At 38.1% G+C, this 22,790-nt stretch overlaps 1 protein-coding gene across 1 annotated transcript; it reads left to right on the forward strand.

Annotated features, from left to right (window-relative positions):
• Positions 1–5,684: 5,684 nt before the first annotated feature.
• On the forward strand, positions 5,685–7,385 carry LOC118823044 (urokinase plasminogen activator surface receptor-like). Its single transcript, XM_036592422.1, has 5 exons — positions 5,685–5,757; positions 6,076–6,186; positions 6,407–6,553; positions 6,795–6,905; positions 7,088–7,385. The coding sequence occupies exons 1-5, from the start codon at positions 5,709–5,711 to the stop codon at positions 7,288–7,290; spliced, it is 621 nt and encodes a 206-aa protein (XP_036448315.1). The 5' UTR covers positions 5,685–5,708; the 3' UTR covers positions 7,291–7,385.
• Positions 7,386–22,790: the final 15,405 nt, after the last annotated feature.

Consider the following 22,790-nt stretch of genomic DNA (forward strand, 5'->3'; position numbering starts at 1 on the left):
TTTTTGTTTGTTGCAATGCATTCCTAAGGACTTGTGGGATTTTGGGTTTGGGGGGTTTTGGGTATTGGGTTTGGACTTTGTGGACTTTGAGACTTTGGTGGACACTGGTTATATATTGTGTCTACATGGGTTTTATAAGTGCATGTGTTTATCTCTGATATCTTGATTCAATATAACCTCAAAAGGATTGTTTTTGTCTCTCTCCTGTTTGGACTTAATCACAAACTCTTCAACTCTTACATTTAAAGTGTATTTTCCTCTAACAACTTTAGTAACTATTTTCTTGGTTGAGATTGGCAAGGGGATTGTTTCAAACTGATGTAATCAAAATAAGTTCATCCACATGTGATCTTGACCCAGTTCCTACTTCATTCTTTAAGATGCTTTTTGATTGTGGTCACAATGGTGTTTTAGATATTGTAATTTATCCTCTGTCCATAGATGTTTTTCCAGACACTTTCGAAACTGCTGTGGAGAAGCCTCTGCTAAAAAGAGTAGCATTGGTCATTCTGTACTAGATTTTAGACCAATTTTAAAAGTTCATTTTTTAAGCAAAGTCCTGGAAAAAGTTATTTTTCAAACAATTCAATCTAATCTAATCTAATCTAATCTAATCTAATATAATCTAACATCAAACAAGTTATATTAGAAATTTCAGTCAGATTTTCCTCCTAACTATGGCACTGAGACAGCACTGGTTCACATTGTGAATGACCTCAGCCTCAGTGCTGATGCACACAATCCTTCTTTTATGGTTTTATTAGATCTTAGTGCAACTTTTGATGCTGTTGACCACAAGATTGTAATCCAATGTCTTGAATGCTGGGTCGGCCTCTCAGGCAGAGTTTAGAATGGTTTAAATCATATCTAGGTAATAGGGAGTTTAAGGTTTCAATGGGAAAGATTTCTTGTGGAGTCCCTCAAGGTTCAGTTTTAGGGCCTTTGCTTTTCTCTTTGTATATGCTGCCTCTTAGCTTCATATACCAAAGCTGAGGTACAAAATTTGGGTGTAATTTTAGACTCTTAGCATTGGCTACCGTCCTTCAGGATAGAGTTTAAAGTTCTGCTACTAGTTTTTAAGGCACTGAATGACCTGGCACCCACTTACATCACAGAATGTCTTAGTCTTTAAAGAAGCATCTAAAAGCATACTCTTCAACTTGGTGTTTAATTAATTCTCTACGTGTCGTTGGTATTTATCTTTTTAATCTGATCAGTGAAATTTTCTTATGATTTTAAATCATAAAAAAAACATTTAAAAAGTTCTTGTAATTACTTCTATTACTATTAAGCTTTATCACCTGTCTGTAAAGCACTTTCAGCTGCCATCAGCATGAAAAGTGCTATATAGATAAAGATTTATTATTATTACTATTACTTTTACTATTATTATTACTATTATTAATAATGAAAATCCATTCATGCCAGCTAGAAGAGCTCCTCCTTCTGTCTTTTTAGCAGCAGTATGTCAAAATATTGACATAACATACTTTTTTCATTTATTTGAATTAATTATCAATATTGTTACTTCTTAAAAAGAGCAGACTATGATACCTGTCTGTGTTGAAGTGAGCCTAGACAAATTCCTTGTAAGTGTTATGTTATCAGGTTTTAGTACTTATTGTGATTCTGAAGCTGATTCTGCTTTTACTGGAGATACAGACCAACATTTGCTGTAGTGAGTTATTAGTTTTAGTGGTTTAATTAATTTACTTGTGAGCTCTTTTTCTCTCATTTTTGTTAGTGGTTATTTTTAGTTGTTAGTTTTTTTCTCAGAACACAGTTTTGCCCATGCTTTTAAATGAACTGGCTGCTTCAGTTGCTAAAAAGTAACTGTTCTTTGGACACACGCTAGGGACACACACTAAATATACTTGCTGTTATGTGCCATTAACACTTAACATGAATCATCTCTGATAACATCTGTCAGGTTCTGAGGATATGCCACAAAATGGGGTTTTTCAGTTGGTCGCTGAGTTCTTACCTTCGTTTCTTCAGAACTCATGATAACTTTCATCTCTCTGCAGTTTCTCTGCCTGTGGTCTGTACTCACTGTATTCAAGTGCACTTCCTCTCACACACAGAGTGGAGGGTACAGGAGTGCATGTTCATTCTGCAGTCCTCTTTTGTTCCATCCGTTGTTTTGTGAACCTGAATATTTGGGCTCTAAATCGGTGTAGAGGAAACATTAGAGATTAGACCAAAGCAGCACTTGAAGAATGTAGAAAAACTATGCATTTCTTAGTAAAAACTGATATTTTAGAGGGAAAAATCCTATAGTTGTGTTGTTGGTAGGGGCTGGAGTGAACATATGGTGACTAAGTAGAGAATATGTTACAGTGTAATCTATATAGGGATTGTTTTCACAAATCATTAGTCCATCAAAACTGGCTGCCAAACCAGTTACATATGAGTGTGTTTTGTAATTTGTACCTAAAAGTAGAAATGATATTTATCTACACTCCCTGACTCTCACTGAAGACTTAGTTATAGGTTAAAACAAACAAACAAACAAAAAAAGATGTGCTCCATTTACTGGCAGGCCAGCACCAGTCAGTGTTTGCAGTGTTTGTTTCCTGGACAAGTGGCTTGGGCTTGGTCGCTATAGTTTCCTTTCAATGGAAAATATCCATTCAAAATCCTGTGCAGTCCAGGACTAGGCTTAACTCCTGTCCAGGAAATTGTCACACACAAGCATGATTCTACTAATTCAAAATGAACTAAAAATTAAAGACGCATGGACAAAACGTGGGAAAAGCGATAAAACTACACGGTGAGCAGTGAGAGATTCTCGGCTGACCTCAGAACAGCTGTGATTTGGCCACAGAGTTAACTGACCGCTCTGTTTATCCTTATAAGAGATGCTACGCTGCCCTGAGTACCAGAGTAACTTTGACTTCTTGAGATGTTCAGGTGTGCGGCACACATGCTACATAGCACACAGGCTAACATATAACCTCACTATGGTAAATTGTAAGAGATTATAAGCATAATTTACATATTTTTCCTTTAAAATGCAAACTCCATTGTATTTATTTATTTATTTTTTTTTGGAGCACTCACAGCATTGCCAGCTAAACCAGCATGCTTTAGTGTAGCTCCAGTAGCTGCTCAGTTTAGGCTACAGGCTCCGTAGTCGGCTATATTAGAGATTAGATAAGAAATTAAAGCTGTATTTTCTTACCTACACATAACAAACTACAACTGGCATGAAAGTTCACTGTTAACCAGCATATTGATGGCATGGTATCATGTAGCGATACATTATTAAGAAACCAGAAGGTACATTAGGCTTTATTTGGTTTCATTAGCTGCCTCTCCCATTTGCTGGGGTTTAGATAGATACAGTTTGTGGAACAGTAATAGCAGTGTATGAAAGAATGGAGGGATGAGGAAGGAACAAATGAAAGACAAAGGTGCATAGCAGTTATGGTTGGGTAAAATGGAGCAATGGAGAAGTTGGTGTACTTGTTAGATACTGTACTTTGGTGGATACAGCACTTACATTATGATAACTATCTACTTCAAATAACTATCAATGATGTCCTGATGAGATTTAGCTTTCAGCACATTTTGTGGATGTTATGTTCATTTTCTGCAGCCGATATTTGAGTAAAACACATTATTCGCTAGTCTAGCTCGCATCTTCAATAATCACTTGAAAGTCAGAGGCATTGGGTCGGGGGTTTTCAAACCACATCATACATCTTTACGTAGTAACATAACATGCACAGTCTCAAAAAGGAGGTTTGGCTCGATGTTTAGGTTTCAAATGCAACATCAACATTACATTGATGAAGAAACAAAGACAATAGTAGATCATTCACATGCTCGCAAGACATGACCAGAAGTAGTCCGAAGCAAAACCAATGTTGCAAAATGTTTTCCTAAACATTGTGTGCAATTGCAATCATTCTGACTTTGATGCCTGCAACACCTTCCAGAAAGTTGTGACAGGAGCAATTTAATACTAGAAACAAACGAGTGAAGTAATCAGGCCTGGGTATAAAGGAGCATTCACAAAACGCCTAGTCCAAAAAAATGCAACACTTTAACAATAGTGTCACTCGATGTGTTGTGTTTGCAAGGTTCTTAGGTATTTCACGCTCTACAGTGCACCATAACATCTACAGATTCACAGAATTTCGATAAATCTCTCTGCATTAAAAGCAAAGCCAAAAACTACAAAAGAAGGCCCATGAACTTCGAACTCTCAGACATCACTGCATTACAGTGGTGTAAAAGTAGAAGTTCCTCCCTTTAGACCTCCACTTGAGTAAAAGTACAAAAGTATTTGCCTTCAAATGTACTTAAGTATTGAAAGTAAAAGTACTAAAAGATGAATTAACTTAATGCAACTTAGTTACAAGTTTAATAAAAGTTTAATAAAAACCTGCTTTAAACTCAGGTTCACAAATGAGTTTTCCTTTACTGTATTCCATCTGTAGGTCTCTGTTCATAAACAGAAACTAGCAAAAACAAATTTACTATAAAATGAAGTAGTGTTTGTATAAATTCAGAAAAAAGACACGTCAGTCACGACTGCATATGTGTACATATTTCTATATTGTGGTCTATTTACACCAAGTTAGGTTAGTTCATCATTTATGTTTGAATGCTCAAAACAAAGTGCGCTGTGCCCTGATTGGTGTTCTTGCTTCGCACTTCTTTCGTTTTTGACATTATATTTTTATGCACACATAAACCAAAAGGAACGACAGATTTCACAAAATGTAGCGGAGTAAAAAGTAAGATATTAGACTTTGAAATGTGGTGGAGTGAAAGTAAAAAGTCACCCAAAATGGAAATACTTCAGTAAAGTACAGATACACAAAAAAACTACTTAAGGACAGTAATGAATTACATTTACTTCGTTACTGTCCACCTCTGCTGCATTATAAACTGTTATGCTTCTGTAATGGATATTGTCACATGAGCTCAGGAATGCATTGACAAACTGTTGTCAATAAACATCACTGCATCACTGCACGTGACCGTCACTGCATCTATAATACCCGTTAAGACTTGTACTATGCATCGTGAAAGTCATGTCAATAGTACCTAGAAACGCTGCCGACTTCTCTGGACTAAAGCTAATCAGAAATGGACTGACGCACAATTGAAACATGTACAAACCAGAAAAGCTGCTAAAGCCACCGAAGGCTGGTTTCAGGCAACAAGATACAAGGTAAGAAAATGAGTATGCTAGCAATGTTAGTTGGGGTAACAGACCGTTAGCATTTATCTGTTTATGTAAAAAACACTAACTACCTTACTCCATGTACATTTCATATCAAATCATGCTGTAAGGAGGTGAAATGAAAGTAAGTCAGTACCGCCTCCATCTCACAAGACCTTAAAAGAGATGGAGATTAATTTTTACATATTGCAACACAGACTTGTTGTCCTGTGACTATGGCTGTGTTGTGGTTCATTTTACTGAACACAAAACAGGAATTTACAAATACTTTCAGTTAAACACTTCAGCAGAAATGCAGACACATCAGCACACAGAACGTATGTAGTACACCGTAACCCGTGGCATGTTATGACCATGTCAAGACACATTTTAATAGTGTTAAACGGTTAATATAATATGGGAGGTTCCAAAAAGCCCCCACGGAACCACACCTCCTTAAATATGATTTAAATATGATCCAGCCCTGCTTTCACCATGTCATCAGATTGAACTGTCACATCCACCAACAATGAGGCTGCAAGTCACACTGCTGCTCGTCTGTGTATTTTTCCCAAAAGGTATGGAACTAAACTCACAGTACAGTAAGAAAACTTTTAGATGTATTTAATTCATTTCAGTAAATTATGTGTTTAATCAGTTTGGCCTTTACGATGTATTATTAATGAGTCACTTACATTGGATCTTTCAGTTCTTATGTCATAAGTTATTCAAAGTTGAAGTATGAGAATATCAGTGAATGCTGCTTGAATGCCCTTCACTGTAATTTATGAAACATTATCCAGCAAAACACTGAGCAGGAGTTTAAATTGGGGTTCATTAGTTTTGGCTTTATGTACTGAATCTGTTTCTCATGCTGGATTCTCTCTGTCCTCTAGTGCTGACACTGATGTGTTATGAGTGTATATCAGGGTTGTCTGGACTATGCACAGACACCCAGACTTACTGTTCATCTCAATGTGCCAGCATGACCACTGCAACGTACGTAGGTAAGAATGACCTGAATATAAAATTAATTTAATGACCATCAATCAGTCACATATATGTGGTACAGATGATGTATACATATTTCTGGCTTTGTATGTATCTGGACTCTGATCAGCCCAAAACCATCAGTAAAACCATGAGTGTTTTGGATTTGGCCAATTTCTTTGCACAGGTGTGTACTTATAACTGCACATTACATTAAGCATGTGCTGTGTTCACTAGGTGGTGTACAAACGGGAGAAGTTAATATGAAGGGCTGTGCAGCAGCTGGACAGTGTGTCTCTGGAAGCCTAAACCTGGGACTTTTGAAAACGACTATCAACTCGAAATGCTGCAGCACTTATTTCTGCAACAGCTACAAAGCACCAGGTAAAGCCAAACACTCTGAAAACTGTACAAAGGACGCTGATTATGAAGGTCCTCATTTATTCTGTCTCATTCAAACAGCCCATTTCAGCTAAAGCTGATGTAACAATCAGTAGTGCTGAGACTTCATTATCAGGATGTCCTGTAAGGAGTAGCTCTGGGTTTAGTGTGTTGTGTGTTGTAATGCAGTGAACTGCAGTAACGATGACGCTAAACCTCTGTACTGAACTGTTTCTCTCTAAAGCTTTGCCAAAAGGCTCTCCAAATGGGAGGAAGTGTTACACCTGTGCTGATGACGACTGCTTCAGAACCGTGGACTGTGAGGGAGATGAAGATCAGTGCATCAGCGGCAGAGGTGAAAAATATGAAAAATGCACATCTGTACATCTAAAATGTGATCTTACATGTTTGGTGTAAAATAAGGATGCTCAGTGATGCACTGCAAGAAAGTGCCTTTAATCTGATTTTGTGGTTTATCTGTTTAAATATATTCATCTGTCTAACCTCTCTCTCTCTCTCTCTGACCTGCATTCACAGTTAGTGTTGGTGGTGCTCAAATGAAAATGAAAGGATGTGCGAGCAGAAGTTACTGTTCTGCAGACTTATCGAGGACGAAGGCAGCTGGAATCTCTGGAAGTTTGAGCTGCTGTGAGGGGAACCTGTGTAACAGTGCTGAGGGGGTTAAGCTGAGTCTCCTCATCATGCTGGTTCCACTGATCTCCTCCATCCTCTTCATCTGAACTTTCATACCATTTTTCTTTTCTGCCTTTAAGACTAGCAGAGCTGTGTATTGTAAGGTGTCCAAATGCAGAGTCTGAATTGTAATGATTGTTTTGTAATTAAAATAACTTGAATAAACAGAGCGCCGACTGTAAGTGATCCAGAATGTAGTGCATAAAAGTTTTTGTAATCTTCAGCCACAAATATCAGCTTTGAGACACATTAGAATGTTACCACACCAAATATCATGAATGAAGAGTCCCATTGTGTGGATTGTTGATCTGGTCATTTAGTGAATAATCAAAACATTTTGGTAAACATGCTGGAAGAGACTACAAATTCTGTTGGAGACAGTCAATGAATATATATATATATATATATTATATATATATATATATAATATATATATATACACACACATATATCATTCCATATATACCAAGTTAATTGTATATATATCAATGTTCATGGAATCTTTCCTGGTTGGGAAGATAGTACAAAGACAACATAACAAATGTGGAAACTGAGAAATGTTATTATTTTTTGAAAAAAGATATGCCCATTTTGTTCCTAAATAGTTGGAATGTTGCATGTTTACCACTGAGTTTCATCACCTCTTCTTTTAACAACACTCTAAGCATTTTGGACTTAGGAGACCAATTGCTGCAGTTTTGAAAGTGGAATGTTTTCTCATTCTTGTTTGATACAGGATTTCAGTTGCTCAACAGTTCGGGTTCTCCTTTGTTGTATTTTTCATTTAATAATGAGCCAAATGTTCTTCAGTGGAGGCAGGTCTGGACTGCAGGCAGGCCAGTTTAGCACCCAGACTCTTTTAATACAGAGCCATGCTGTTGTAATACATGCAGAATGTGGTTTTACATTGTCTTGCTGAAATAATCAAGGCCTTCTCTGAAAAAGACGTCGTCTGGATGGCAGCATATGTGGCCAGAACATGTATATATCATTCAGAATTAATGGTGCCTTCACAGATGTGCACGTCACCCATGCCATGTGCACTAATGCCCCCCTATACCATCATGAATACTGGCTTTTGAACTGTGTACTGATAACAAGCTGAGTGGTCTTTAGCCCGGAGGACACAGTGTCCATGATTTCCAAAAAGAATTTCAAATATTGATTCGTCAGAACACAGGACACTTTTCCACTTCACCCCAGTCCATTGTAAATGAGCTCGGGCCCAGAGAAGGTGGCAGCATTTATGGATCCTGTTTATATATGGTTTCTTCTTTGCGTTTTAGAGTTTTAACTTGCATTTGTGGATGCAGTAATGAACTGTGTTCACAGACAGTGGTTTTCAGAAGTGTTTCTGAGCCCATGCAGTGATTTCCACTACAGAATCATGTCTGTTTTTAATGCAGTGCTATCTGAGGGCCCAAAGATTGCAGCCAGCATATACTGGTTTTCAGCCTTGTCGCTTGCATACAGAGATTTCTCCAGTTTCTCTGAATCTTTTAATGTTATTATGTACTGAAGATGATGAAAAGATGATGAAGTTCTTTGCTGTTTTACGTTTTCATGAAAACACCTCTATAACAGTCATGCAAAAAAATCTGGTGCATTGGTGGCCGCATAGAGGACTGTGGTCAAAGTTTTTCCAACAGCAGACCTGATTCCATGTAATGTAAGCATATAACAGGTAAGCGTAGGTGCCAGACGAAAAAAAAAAACAGACAAAAAACTTTTGTGTCTATGTACTCAGGCTTTCCATTCTACTTTCTTTTATGTCAGAAAGTTTACGTATCGATTGGCAGTAACATATAGCTGAACATCACACACCCACAGATGAGTAACATTGTTCTGGATTGCTCTTTTATTTCAGTAAACGTCTTTTCGAGATCGCATGGTGTCTCGTCTGTTTTTGTTTCTTTTGTCTAATTGTTACAACTTACCCAGCATGTGTTACAGCCTGATTTCTGAGTTACAGTTGCTATTTGTACAAGAATTCATCAAGTTTTACACAACATAAAGGGCAGCTGGCATCACGATTAAAATGGAGATACAAGATTTCACTGACAGTCTGACAGTGATGATATATATATCAGCTGAAACATCGCTCAGAGGTGTGTGGTATGTGGTGTGTGGTCGGCGTGTTTTTATGTGCTCAGGAACATTTTGTCTTACTTCTTTTGACTTCTTTTGCACGCTAGCCATGAGACTGTGGCCCGATCTCACACTCCCACACCAAACTTCTTGAATCTCAGAATTCAAAAGAATCTCAAGCTCAAAACTAGTTTTCAAAATATATTACTATATAGTGGGGTCCAAAAGTATGAGACCGCTTTGAAAATGTTCGAAAATTTGTCTGTAATCAAGAGAAATTTTAGAGTTTTGAAAAATGTAAAATGATGAAAACTTAGGACAAGTCAAACAAAAAAGAAATTTCCAAAATTCTGCACTGTTTCTAGGTCACTATTTAAATGTACGCAAATTGTCTCTCTCATCTCTTCCACCGTAGCTGTGTTCAGACGACTCTCAGGTGGATTTCATCTGCTTATCAGAGGCTTATGCACAAATGTGTGGCGTCCATGGCAGGTCGAGTGCAGACTGTAATTAAAGCACATATCAATATACATTTCAACTACTGAGGAATTTTGAAATTAATGTTAAAAGATTCTGCTTTTCACTCAAATTGTTGAGCTGTTGGTGTGATTTGTAAAGAATGACTGTAATAAATTAGAAAAGAATGCAAAACAGAAGCATTTTCACTGTTGCTCTCACACTTTTGGACCCCACTGTGTACATATGGCTTACACAGTCAGCCACTGTATGCTGTACAACGTGAGGGACATCTTGTGGTCATATGCTGGTACTACACCAAAGTGTGTTGTGGTAGAAATAAACACTGCAGTTCATTCTGTACACATGAACTAACTGGAGTGCTGTAGTGATGACATTCAGGTTAAAACATGTCAATACATTCCTGTATTTCAGATAAATACTTGTATGGTCAATTGACTTACTTTAAAGCTTTGGAAGCTATTTTTATTCATGTTTGTAAAATCTCTCATTAGCATTTCTCATTAGCATCACTCAAGCGTTGCTGTATGACTGAAGTAAAGAGACAGAAACTGAAGGTGAAAACAAAAACATCATATAAAACCATAATTTGCTGTTTTATTTATGCTTTTCTACAATGCTGATGATTCTTCAGTGGTAATATGTTGGGAAAGGAAACTAAGAGAGAACTAGAGGCCTAATTTAATTTTAAACGACTTGCCAAATAACATTAAATATTAAACCTAAATATGTAGAACCATGAACATATAAAGCCTCAACGTCATTTAAATGTGAGTTCCAGAGCCTCCGCTATAACGATGGAAAACACTTTGTTTTAACATGTAATGAACTTGGATGAGGCCTTCAAACTAACTAAGTAACATTTGTCCAGCAGGGGGTGCTGTGAGCATGCAAGCTACCTGTTCGAGAACAAACAGCCATGAATCTCAGCATTATCTAACAAACAGGCTTCATTTTAACTACTCTGGAAATAGAAATACTCAGACTGATTGTGCCCAAGTTCACCTCTGGCTTCACCTCTAAACTTCAGAAACCACTTGGTTTTGTTGATTAACTCACCAGCACAAGACAGATGAGTGTTATAGTGATACTGTCCAGCTCTGAAGAGAAAAAGGAAAAACGTGCTGTAAACTGTAATTAAACTCTAAATGTTGAACTCTGGAATCAGACCACAGATAATTCACAGTGACACAAAGCAACATGTTGGCACTTATTAAAGGAAACTATGAGCTTCTTTGCAGTTTATTATTAAACACAGCACAGTTTTATAACATAATGTACTCTCATATCACAGGGAGTTCATTTTCATCCACAATCTAAACTAATCCTCACACTGGGCACCAAACAGAGATGAGGAGATATGGGTAAATTATTGCTATTTCTTAAGGAATTATAAACGATTATTATTAACTATAAGAATAATTCTAACTCTAAATTAGTCTCTGAATGAGCTACACCTGATAGTTAATCCTATGGAGACAGTTACTAACAACAGGAATAATAGTAACTTTCTGTGATACGAGACACAGACACACACACACACACACACACACACACACACACACTATGCTGATTTTGTTTTTATAATTGATACTGTTTATCAATATATGTTGTTGTCATTCTGCCCCTTACAATAAATACATATGATTGTAGGTTGTGATTGTGATAGGTCAAGGTGATAACATGCTATTTTTATTTAAAATAATAAAAAAAACATCAAAATAATAATGTAGTAATAACACACACACACGCACACACACACACACACACACACACACACACACACACTATGCTGATTTTTGTTTTTGTCAGTTGTTTATCAATGTATGTCCTTGTCATTCTGTGCCTTTACTGTGATCAGTTATCTGATACTGTTATCTAATTTTACACTGTTTACCTTTACAGCATAGTGGAATTTTTTAATACACCCAGCAGCACATCTAGCATACGTTACCCCACCAACAAAACAAAACTACATGTAAATGACTGAAGTGGATTTGAAGAAGAAGTACTTTCCTAAATAGCAGAAACATAAACATCATTTGAAAGTATTCAGGAACTTTTCAGGAAACACAGACTTTATCTTAGTCCATGTAAATGTAAATGGAAATTCACACGGAAATGGAAATTGAGCTCGTTATCATCCACCTTTGGTTCATTTACTGTCCAGCTGATCTGAATCTCACTCTGCAGAGGAGCAGATACTGTAGACATAGTTTTACAGGTTTCAGGGATATGTTAGTGCTTTTTCACCTGTCTGTTGAGAAGTGGGTGTTCCCCACTCTTCCTTTTGGCATGTTTGAACCTGCAACCACCGCAGTTCTAAAGAGCTAAAATGGTTCTCTTTTTACAGGTCAGGGAGTCTGGTTCCTCCCAAGGTTTCTTCCTAGACTTCTTCCTTGCCACTGTTGAATTTGGGCTTGCTCGTTGGACATTCAGGACTGTCTGTATCCAAACCTGACACATGACTGTTTGACTGTTTGACTGCCACATTAACATTTAAAATGCTGATAAATCATGGTTTGTAATAAAGAATTATATTATGTGTTTTTTTATTCAACAACTCAATATCAGTGTTTAGTCTGTGCACTATCATAATAATAATAATAATAATAATAATAATAATAATAACGCTGTGTCCAAATGCAGTGACAGTGATTCCTATATAAACAGGTTTTTCTATGAGCATTACAGCCATAATGCCTGAAATCCACTGATTTTGTGATTCCGCCTAGTACAAAACGTGGTGCCAGTGGTTCAAAACGTATCTTTTCGTTCATAACTAAACTTTTCATTACTTTGCATGTGTCCTGAGTAAGATTATATCAATAAAGTGTCAGCACAAAGCTGGGTTTCTCCATATACTAGTTGTAGTTTCTACATTTTGCCAAAATATTTAAAATACTGTGAGTTTGTCTATTTGGCTAGTACAAAAATATGATGTCAGTGGTTCAAAGGACTACATCTTATCTTAAAATGTCACTTTTCCTTCATAATCCCACACATTTTCCCTCATAACACCGCTTTTCCTCAAATATTTGTGTGTCCTGATTAAGATTATATTGTTAAGCAAAACTATACTTTTCGGCCACACTAGTTTCAGGATAGTCATTATCAACAAGAAACCCACTGTTTGTCTTATTCTGATATAAAATCTGGTGCCAGTGGTTGAATGGTGAATGAATAATGAGTGGTTGATTTTTCCAGTCGTGGGCTGGAGGTTAGGGAACCAGCCTTGTGACCGGAAGGTTGCCGGTTCGATCCCCTCGGCTGACAGTCCATGACTGAAGTGCCCCTGAGTAAGGCATCTAACCCCCAATGGCTCCCTGGGCACCATGGATAGGGCTGCCCACCACTCCAGGCAAGTGTGCTCACTGCCCCTAGTGTGTGTTCACTAGCGTGCATGTATGTGGGTGTTTCACTGCATGGATGGGTTAAATGCGGAGGTCTAATTCCACAGTGTACAAACACAGTTGGCTGATGGTTCTGAATTCAATACATCCATAATGTCAATTTTCTTAAAGCTTCATGTGTTCTGAAAATGATGAATATCGTATTATTATAATCATATTACAGAATGTTCGGCTGTTATTGAGACAGCCTACATCCCGCCATCTGCTGTTGCTGCCTCCACGTGTGACGTCATCCACAATGTGCTGGGGGGACTACAGATTTGCCACCCACAAGCCCTGTTAATCATCTCTGGGGACTTAAACCATGCCAGTCTTTCCTGCATTCCTTCCACGTTCAAACAGCATGTCAGGTGCCCCACCAGGGAAAATAGGACACTGGACTTGCTATATGCCACTGTCAATGAGGCATATAGCTCTACTGCACTCCCTAAACTGGGAAAAGACCACAACCTGCATCTGAGAACTCAGTATGAACCTCTTGTTCTGAGGCAAGCTGTGTTGACCAAGTCTGTAAGGAAGCAGTCAGCTGAGCTATTGATGCCCTGAATGAAACAACTGACTGGGACATTCTTTGTGAATCCCATGCTGAGGACACTGACACTCTTATGAACGGTCTCACAGACTACATAAACTTTTGTATGGACGATGCTGTGCCATCTGAGACCATGTGTGTTTTTGAAAACAACGAACCCTGGGTCACTGGCGACCTGAAGGCCCTGCTAAACAAAAAGAAGAGGGCTTTTAGGGCTGGTGATAGCGATGGTATGAGGAACATACAGAGGGAGCTGAAGGTGAGAATTAAAGTGTGAGGAGGACTACAGGAGGAAAATGGATAGCAGTCTTCACAGTGTGAGGTGAAGGAGGTGTGGAATGGAATAAGGAAATTATCAGGCTATAAATTGCCCCACAATCAGCAGACTGAGGAAAACTCAATGTGTCCTCCTCAGGTCCAAAACAATGATCGGTCCCAGCTGTCTTATTTTATTTAACAGAGATCACATAATTACAGGAAGAAATGATCAGCGTTTCAACATCCTCACTTTAACTTATTTACATCTAATCTGTAGGTCTATAAACTCTCTCGCCACTTGTTGCTCAGAGGAAGAATTAGGATAAGCCATGTTCTGCTTAGAAAAAGGCTTGTTTTATTCAGAACAAGCAGAAAATGAGGCACTTGAGAAATAAGTGAGATAAGGGCAGGTCACTCCTAGCCCTATACTTTCTCTTTCTCTTTTTCCCTGCCCGCTTGCAAGCTCCAATGGGAGCGCAGCCAGTGGCAGAACACCACACTGTGCTGCAGGAACACTAATTTTAATAAAGTGTTATCTTATCTTATTATATGGATGTTTCAAATTAATTTGAATGAATGTTATCTGATAAAATGCTGAGGTAAAAAAAAGGCCTTTGATCACTTCTTCAGAAATAGCCTCATTTTCATCAAATATGCAAATCAGCAAGCTAATACGCACAACAACTGTTTTAACTTAACCACAACAACTCTGTTTGACTGGGTCAGGGTGCTTATGTAGAGTTTATCTTGATAAAACTAGCTACATTCATTTTGACCTACTATTCTTTAGTTCCCAGAAATCATTAGTCTCTCTGAAGGTCTAGAAGGCCCTGAGAGTCCCCCTTTGTATAAACATCTGTGTTTAAAACACAAACACCATCTGGATATTTAGCATTTATGTGCGTGAATGTGTGATGTACACGTGTGTAGCTTCATATACCAGAGTACTTCTAGATTACAATTTCCACCATCAAAATGTCATTAAGAAAGAGTGAAGGGGAACTGTGGAAATCAAGTTCAAAATTTCAAAATCAAGTTCAAAATCAAGTTCAAATCAAAATTAGTTTGAGAAGCATTCTGGGGACTTCAGATGAATGGCGTGGCTGGCACGTTCACCCTACATGAGCCTAATCAAGCATTAATGGGATGTGATAGAGAGATCCATTTGCACCCAAGATCCTACACCTACAAATACACAAAACAAAAGGTTAGTTCCACCTTTATGGTAAGAGCCCATTTAGGAATAAACCCAGAAAATACACCACCCTCCCCTTTAGAAAGGTCCTCATCACTGAGGAACTACGAAGTGCCTAAAATTGGAAGTGGCCATGATGACTGGGGATTGGGAAAAAGGATTAGAGGGGGAATAAAGTTCAGTGGGGGTTATCTGTGCTTCATTAGTTGCCCTGCCCAGACTGGATGATGCACCTGGTTGCTCTAGTGCTGCTTCAGGGAAAAGTTTCAGTTCATATCATACCATGATGCAATACGAGGTAAAATGAGTGCAGTATGAATGAAGGCATGACGTCACTGGACACTGAACACCCCCCAACGCCACTTCCTGCAGTCTTCCTCCAGGATCTTGTTTTATACCCCTCTCTAAAGCCAAAAATAAACTTTTTGTGACCACACATGAGCCAGAAAAGCAGATGTTGTGTGGAATGTTTCGCTGACACAAACTTTAGTAATTTAACTAGTTGTTTTCACCATGTTATCTATTCAGTAAGTTAACTTTAATAAATAGATGAAGTAAGCAAACCCACCACAACACCAGCAAGGAAAACTACCATGGTTTCAATATTGCACATTTGTGCAGAGTGCAGCAGCATTTGGACAACTTCTGTCATTTTGCCCTTAATAATGTATGGAAAGCTTATAACCAGGGCTATTAAAAATATCCAGGTGGTCACATCAGTGGTAACGTCTTCCTGAAATGTTACTTTCTGGGATGCAGTGTATTACAAAGATGCACTATATGGCCAACAATATGAGGTCAACCCTCCTAATTATTGAGTTCAGATGTTTCAGCCCCCTCACATTGCTAACAGCCAAGCAATTTCCAAAGGCAAACACTGGATATAGAATGTGCCATACTAAAGAACTCAATGACTTTAAATCTGGCACTATCATAGGATGCCACCTTTGCCACAAGTGAGTTCATGAAATTTCAGACCCTGAAATTTCTGCCGTGGAAACTGTAAGTGCTATTATTATGAAATGTAAGTGTCTAGAAACAATGCAGCAACAAAGACCACACACATTTAAAGAACAGGGTCACTGAATGCTGAAGTGCATAGGGTGTAAAAATCAACTACCCTTCACTGCAGAGTTTAAACTGCCCCTGGAAGCAACATCAACACAAGAACTGCTCATCGGGAACTTCATTAAATGGCTTTCCATGGCAGAGCAGTAGCACACAAGCCTAAGATCACTGAAGCAATGTGTATCTGTAAGATGGACAAATCTGGGTTTGGTGGACACAAAGCAAAAGTTTTCCCACATAAACTTTGTCAAAAGTAAAATGTAGTGGAGGAGGGATAATGGTCTAGGGCTGATTTGAAGGTTTGCGCCCCATGATTCCAGTGAAGGGTTCTGTTGCCACAGCTTACAAAGACAATTAGATATTGTCTGCTTCCAACTTTGTGGCAGCAGTTTGGTAAAGGCCCTTTCCTGTTCCAGCATGACTGTGTGCCTGTGTACAAAGCAGGTTCCATAAAGACAGAGTTTAACATGTTTGGTTTGGAGGAGCTCTAGTGGCCTGCATAGGACACTGACCTCAACACCACTGAGCAACTTTGGGATGAATGCTCTTTTGACTGAACCTGCACAAATTTCTCACAGACACACTCCGAAATCTTCAAAAGTCAAAAGTCTTCCCAGAATAGTGAAGGCTGTTATGTCTGCAAGGAGGTGGGGGGACTCCATATTAACACCAGTATTTTTGGAATGGGATGTCCAGCAAGTTCATATAAATGTGATGGTCAGATGTCCAGATACTTTTGGACATATAGTGTAGCTCTGCCAATGTACTAGAATATTTTGCCACAGTAGTACATCATCCTAGTGTCTTTAGCGTACTGGGGAAATTCATGTTGATCATATACTACATATATACTACTTTTGGGTAGAATCATTATCTTTATTATGGAATGATGTTGACTGAGTAGAGCTTGTATATACTGATAACTCACAAGCTCAGAAGAGAAATAGCTGTCGTATCAGAATCATGAACTATTACAAAAGTGAATAGCGATGCCATTTCTTCATTCTTTAGTTAATATGAGATATGAATCCAACCAAGTTCACTTTATGAAACAGAGACAAATACATTCACAGAAGCATCACAAGACAAATTACTGTACAAAACCTGACAAAAGGAAACTGAAACAACAGACGAGTGCAGAAGATAATGACACAGGTAGTAAACTGATGATGGTAGATGTGAGCGGGAGGAGCCAGGATTGGACACCTTAACAGTTCTGAAAAGCCTCCAAGAAGCCACACCCAATTAGATCAGATTTATATTCAACCCTGATCTGCTTTCATCACATTTCAAACCTCTCAGGTCCACCAACAATGAAGCTGCAGGTAACACTGGCGCTCATCTGTGTGCTTCTCCCAAAAGGTATGAAACATGACTTACAGAGCATCAGGGAAACTTTAAGTGTGGTGAATTTGTGTCAGTTTAGCTTTGTTGTTGTGACTGTGTTGTTAAGATGTATTTTACATTTGACATTTTCAATACAATATTATTTTATCGCTGTTGTCGGAACAAAACCTTGTATCTCCATTTTTGTCGTTTTTCAGTTTTTGACATGACTTGAAAGTACCTGTATGTATTGTGTGTAAATTTCAAGGTGAATGGACCAACAGAAATGACCTAAAAGTACTTTGAAAAACATCTGGTTCCATTGACACATTAACAGAAGAGTAAGTTTTTTCCTTCTCCATATCTCCTAAATTTACCATTTTGGAGATATGAGGTTTTGATCCGTCCAAAAGCGATATGTTCAATTGTTAAAGATTAATGTTTGAGGAGATAAATGAATGTTGCTTGTTTGTTTCTTGCTGAACTTTAATGCCTGACTTCACTGTCCTGTAGCGCTGACACTTAAGTGTTACCAGTGTCTGTCTGGAACATGCACAGACACCCAGACGAACTGTCCAGATCAGTGTGCCAGTGGGACCGCCACCGTAAACATTGGTAAGAATGACCTCAGCACAAAATAGTGATTGAAATTTTTCCATTCACTAATGAGCTGTGTTCACTAGGTGCTCAACAACAGGAGATTAACGTGAGGAGTTGTGCAGTAGCGAGTGAGTGTGTCAGTGGGAGCCTAAACCTGGGAGTTCTGAAAATGACCTTGAACCCAAAATGCTGCAGCTCTGATCTCTGCAACAACCAAACAATGCCAGGTAAAAACAAAAGATTGGAACGTGGAATTTTGCCAGTGGCAGAACTGCAGAAACTACCCTGTTAAACCTTTTCTTTTCACTGGTTTATCTGTTCAGCTTTGCCATTTGGGTCTCCGAATGGGAAGAAGTGTTTCGTCTGTGTTGACAATGACTGCACAGGAACTGTGAGCTGTGAGGGAAATGAAGATCGCTGCATCAGCTCCGCAGGTAAAAACTAAAATCTTGTCTGTAAATGTAGAATGATATATATGCATAATTCTTATTTAAAATAAGAGGAAAACGTCTCATCATAAGACTGCAACGTTTGTTTAAAGTTTCAATCTGCTTCTAAATGGGAGCAAAACCAAAACTGTTGCCTGATAAAGTAGTCGTTTTACCATCCGTTTTACAAAATCTCTTCATCTTTGTATTTTTGAACGAACACTTTAGTCGTACTTACATACTGCATTAAAGGTTTAAACTACAAAACAGAATTTTTCATGACTTTTAAAGTAAAAACGAAGAAAACCAGTTGGGGGGGTAGTGGGGCGAGGGAGAGAGAAGCTATGAGCTATGAATTAAATCCATCTGATTTTGCCTTTTATCTATGTAAATGTATTCATCAGGCTAGTTTCTGCCTTTCTCTCTGACCTGCATTCACAGCTACTTCTGGTGGTGTTCAAGTGAAAATGAAAGGCTGTGTGAGCAGAAGTTTCTGTACTGCGGGTACATCGAGCATGCAGACAGCTGGAATCACTGAAGACGTGAGCTGCTGTGAGGGGAACCTGTGTAACAGTGCTGAGGGGGTTAAGCTGAGTCTCCTCATCATGCTGGTTCCTCTGATCTCCTCCACCCTCTTCATCTAAACTCTCTGCTGCTCAAACATTTTTACATGTTTTGAGTCTAGCAGAAGTGTGTATATTACATGGTGACTCAATGGAGAGTCTGAATGCTGAGTTTGTAATGATGTTCTCTGTAACCAAAACAGAATAAACAGTGTGTGGAGTGAGGGGTGCTGCCTGTTTTTATATGATATTCTACTGAATTTGTTCAAACTGTAGTCCCAAAATAACGTTAGACTTATTACATTTAAACTCAAGGCATTAACAGAGATAGTAATGATCTAATATATACAAAATCATTATTAATAGGATACCTTTTATTGAGAGGTGTCTGTGTCAAACCCTAATCCCTAAATTTACACTTGTGAAAATAATACTTACTTTTTGTTGCTATTTTTTCAGTATTTTTTTCAGATCTTGTTGATTTGTTTCAAAGTTGAATGATTTAAATTTAAATGAATTACTTTAAAGTTAATAATAGATTAACTGAAATTGTGGTATCAAAGAGTTTTGAAATTCTGTATGGATTCAGGTATTAAACAAAGGTTTTTATGGAAATACATGACCTCAGATGTGACCTGCTAGGCTTTAAATGATTTATTGATCGAACTACAAAACTGCAATACTGCTGCAATTGTATCTAATAATAATTTTATTAATAATAATAATAATTTATTAATAATAATAATTTTACTACTAATAATAAGTAATCTACTGAAAATTATCACACACAAAAATGTGAAGTTTCTCATCAAGAAGATGAGGTGTATGTTTGTAACAGTGGCCTTAAGTGGGTTCTCACAGTGATCACAAGCAGCACTGGCCCTCTCTCTATTCAGTGGAACAAACCTTGAAGTGACATGTGGATCAGAATAGAACCAGACACTAAAACACAGCTCAGGATACTGGACACTTTTGTGGACAATGAGAGGAGCAAGCTCCTGAGGCCTGCAAGTATCCAGACTGACATCTAAAGAGCTCAAAGACACTGTTGAAGTAGTACTGGTGGAGCAAGAGGGCACTCCAGAACTTCCAACTACACCCACATCTCCTGTCACTCCATTGAGAAGGTCTAATAGGGAGCTACATCCACCTACTCATGTTAAAGCCTCTCACAGTGTGGAACTGCTGAATTTGTGTGTCTGTCTACATTTTGTGTAACTGACCAATGGCCACTCAGGAAATCACTAAGGACTGACCCAACACGCTGGAAACCCTTCACTCTTCATTCAGTCAACATCAGAGACACATGTGTGGAATGGCATGCAAAGAGTTCACAGCTGCTGAAGTTGCTGCAGCGCTTTTGCAAAGTAGTGGCGGAGACAATATGCCAAAATTGAGAAAATGCCCTCAGACCCCAGAGGGCTAACTGATAGTCTGTTATTAGTTCAGAGCTGAATTACTCATTAACTGTGCACTAATTGCTGCTAATTACATTGCTAATGAAAGTCTAAGTGTGTTTATTCATATACAGAAGTAACAGGAGAAGTACCTTGACAAAATTCAGACAAGAAGCTGGTCAATGAGAAGCTTTGTGACTTTTTAGTGTTTGACAGTTTCTCGTTGCAGATTAAACACATCAGAAAACCAGCTGAGAGTAAATAAGCCCATTCATCTCCAAATTATCAAAGTTCATTTTAATGGTAATTAATTTTTTTGCAACCATCAAGAAAACATGCAGTACATATCACTGGTCATTGGTAAACGTGTTCCGGCAACACTTCCAACAAGAACAATAATGGGTCGATGGGAATATGAACTTCCAGAATTTTCTCCAACTCCTCTTTAACATTCGTCCAGAATGTCTGTATTTTATCCCAGAAGACATGAGTATGAACACTGACCGTACCACAGTTTCTCCAGTATTTATTGATAGATTAAAAAAAAAAAACAAAAAACACGCAACCAGTGGGGTCCTGAAATACCTCACTTTAACCTTCCAATCAAATTCTTTCCATAGCAGGAAGCCCATACCTTCAATGTGTGTTTAATCCATACATTATTTATTTGAATTTTTTCCAAGATTTTGGAATTCTTGGTCTCCTGTTTTGCCATATAAATTTTGATATCTTTTTTCCTAGCAGTCTGAATGTAGACTGTGGTACTAAAACAGGTAGAGATTGAAATAAGAGCTAAAATAAGTGGCTAAAATAAGGCTCCTCCTACAGACTACAACTCTTCATGTTTCCAAAGTGACATGAAAACATGGGACAGAATTTAATTTTTATTTTAGATTTTTATTTTAGAAACTAATACTAATACTAATCTAACTATTTCAACTTCGCTCTATAAGAAATCAAAAAGATCCCAACATTGAAAAAAAAATCTATATATCAGCTGAAACATTCACATTCAGTGGTGTGTGGTATGTGGGCTATTATGTGCATGGCAACATTTTACCTACTTCTCCCACACGTTAGCCACATTCACGGAATTCATACACATTAAAACTGCTTCTGCTACAATAGCTCATAGTTCTTATTTGACACTTGTGCAGCTCTGTTGCTGATCGATTCAGCACTTTGTGAAGAGCAGCGCCATCTAGCGGACAAAGTAAATAATGATTTAGAGATTTCTTATCTTGAGAACATAGTAGGAGGTCGGAAGCTCTCTCTCTCTCTCTCTCTCTCTCTCTCTCTCTCTCTCTCTCTCTCTCTCTCTCTGTTTATCAATGTATGTTCTTGCCATTCTAGTCCTTTACTGTGATTCCTGTGTGCAAGTCATTTATATTTTTAAAGACAATAAAAAGAAAGTGGTCAAAATTTTATGTAATATTATCTAATTTTACACTGTTTTCTTTTACAGCGTACTGGATTTTCAATACATCCAGCAGCACATCTAGCATTTAACACCCAGAAAAGAAAATAAATTTAAAAAAATAATAAAAAAGCGAACTACATGTAAATGGCTGGAGTGAAGTTGAGGAAGCAGATTTCGAAGTAGTGGAAAACTAAACCTCATTTAAAGTAGTCAGGAACAGGCACAGATTTATCTTAGTAAATGTAAATGAAAATGGAAATTCACACGGAAATGAATCTGAGCTTGTTATTATCCACCTTTGGTTTATTAAACAGCCAGTAGATCTTAATCTGACGGTGCAGAGCAGCAGATCCTGTAGACATAGTTTTAAAGTTCACATTTCACTGATATTTTTTGTTCTTTTTCACCTGTGTGTTGAGTAGCAGGTAATCTTTGCTGTTCTTGAACCTGAAACCTCCTGCTGTTGCTGCACCCTGTGAACATTACTAAGAGCACACGTGTCCATTCTCATAAATAATAACGTAGAACTCATAAATAATGTTCTACATTACATGTTTATCATAACCATTTGATGTTAAAGTCAAAGTCAGCGTCAGCTTTATTGTCATTTCTTCTCATCACAGATGTGTTGAGAAAGGAACGAAATGTAGTTCCTCCAGGACTGTTAACCTGCTGCTGATTCTCCTCCTCGCCAACAGTAACGAGATGTTTGGTGTCAACGGCATGGCGGTTGGAAAAACTGAACTCTTGATGCAGCGTTCCGCTCACCTCTGTGGAGCCCT

Source organism: Colossoma macropomum, unplaced genomic scaffold, assembly GCF_904425465.1.
Source record: "Colossoma macropomum unplaced genomic scaffold, Colossoma_macropomum, whole genome shotgun sequence".
In the NCBI taxonomy this organism is placed as follows: domain Eukaryota; kingdom Metazoa; phylum Chordata; class Actinopteri; order Characiformes; family Serrasalmidae; genus Colossoma; species Colossoma macropomum.

Excerpts from the sequence above, each read along its gene's own strand:
- LOC118823044 (XM_036592422.1), top strand. The coding sequence starts at position 5,709 with ATGAGGCTGCAAGTCACACTGCTGCTCGTCTGTGTATTTTTCCCAAAA. Across the intron at positions 6,187-6,406 it reads GACCACTGCAACGTACGTAG|GTGGTGTACAAACGGGAGAA; the intron begins GTAAGAATGACC and ends TGTGTTCACTAG. Across the intron at positions 6,906-7,087 it reads TCAGTGCATCAGCGGCAGAG|TTAGTGTTGGTGGTGCTCAA; the intron begins GTGAAAAATATG and ends CTGCATTCACAG.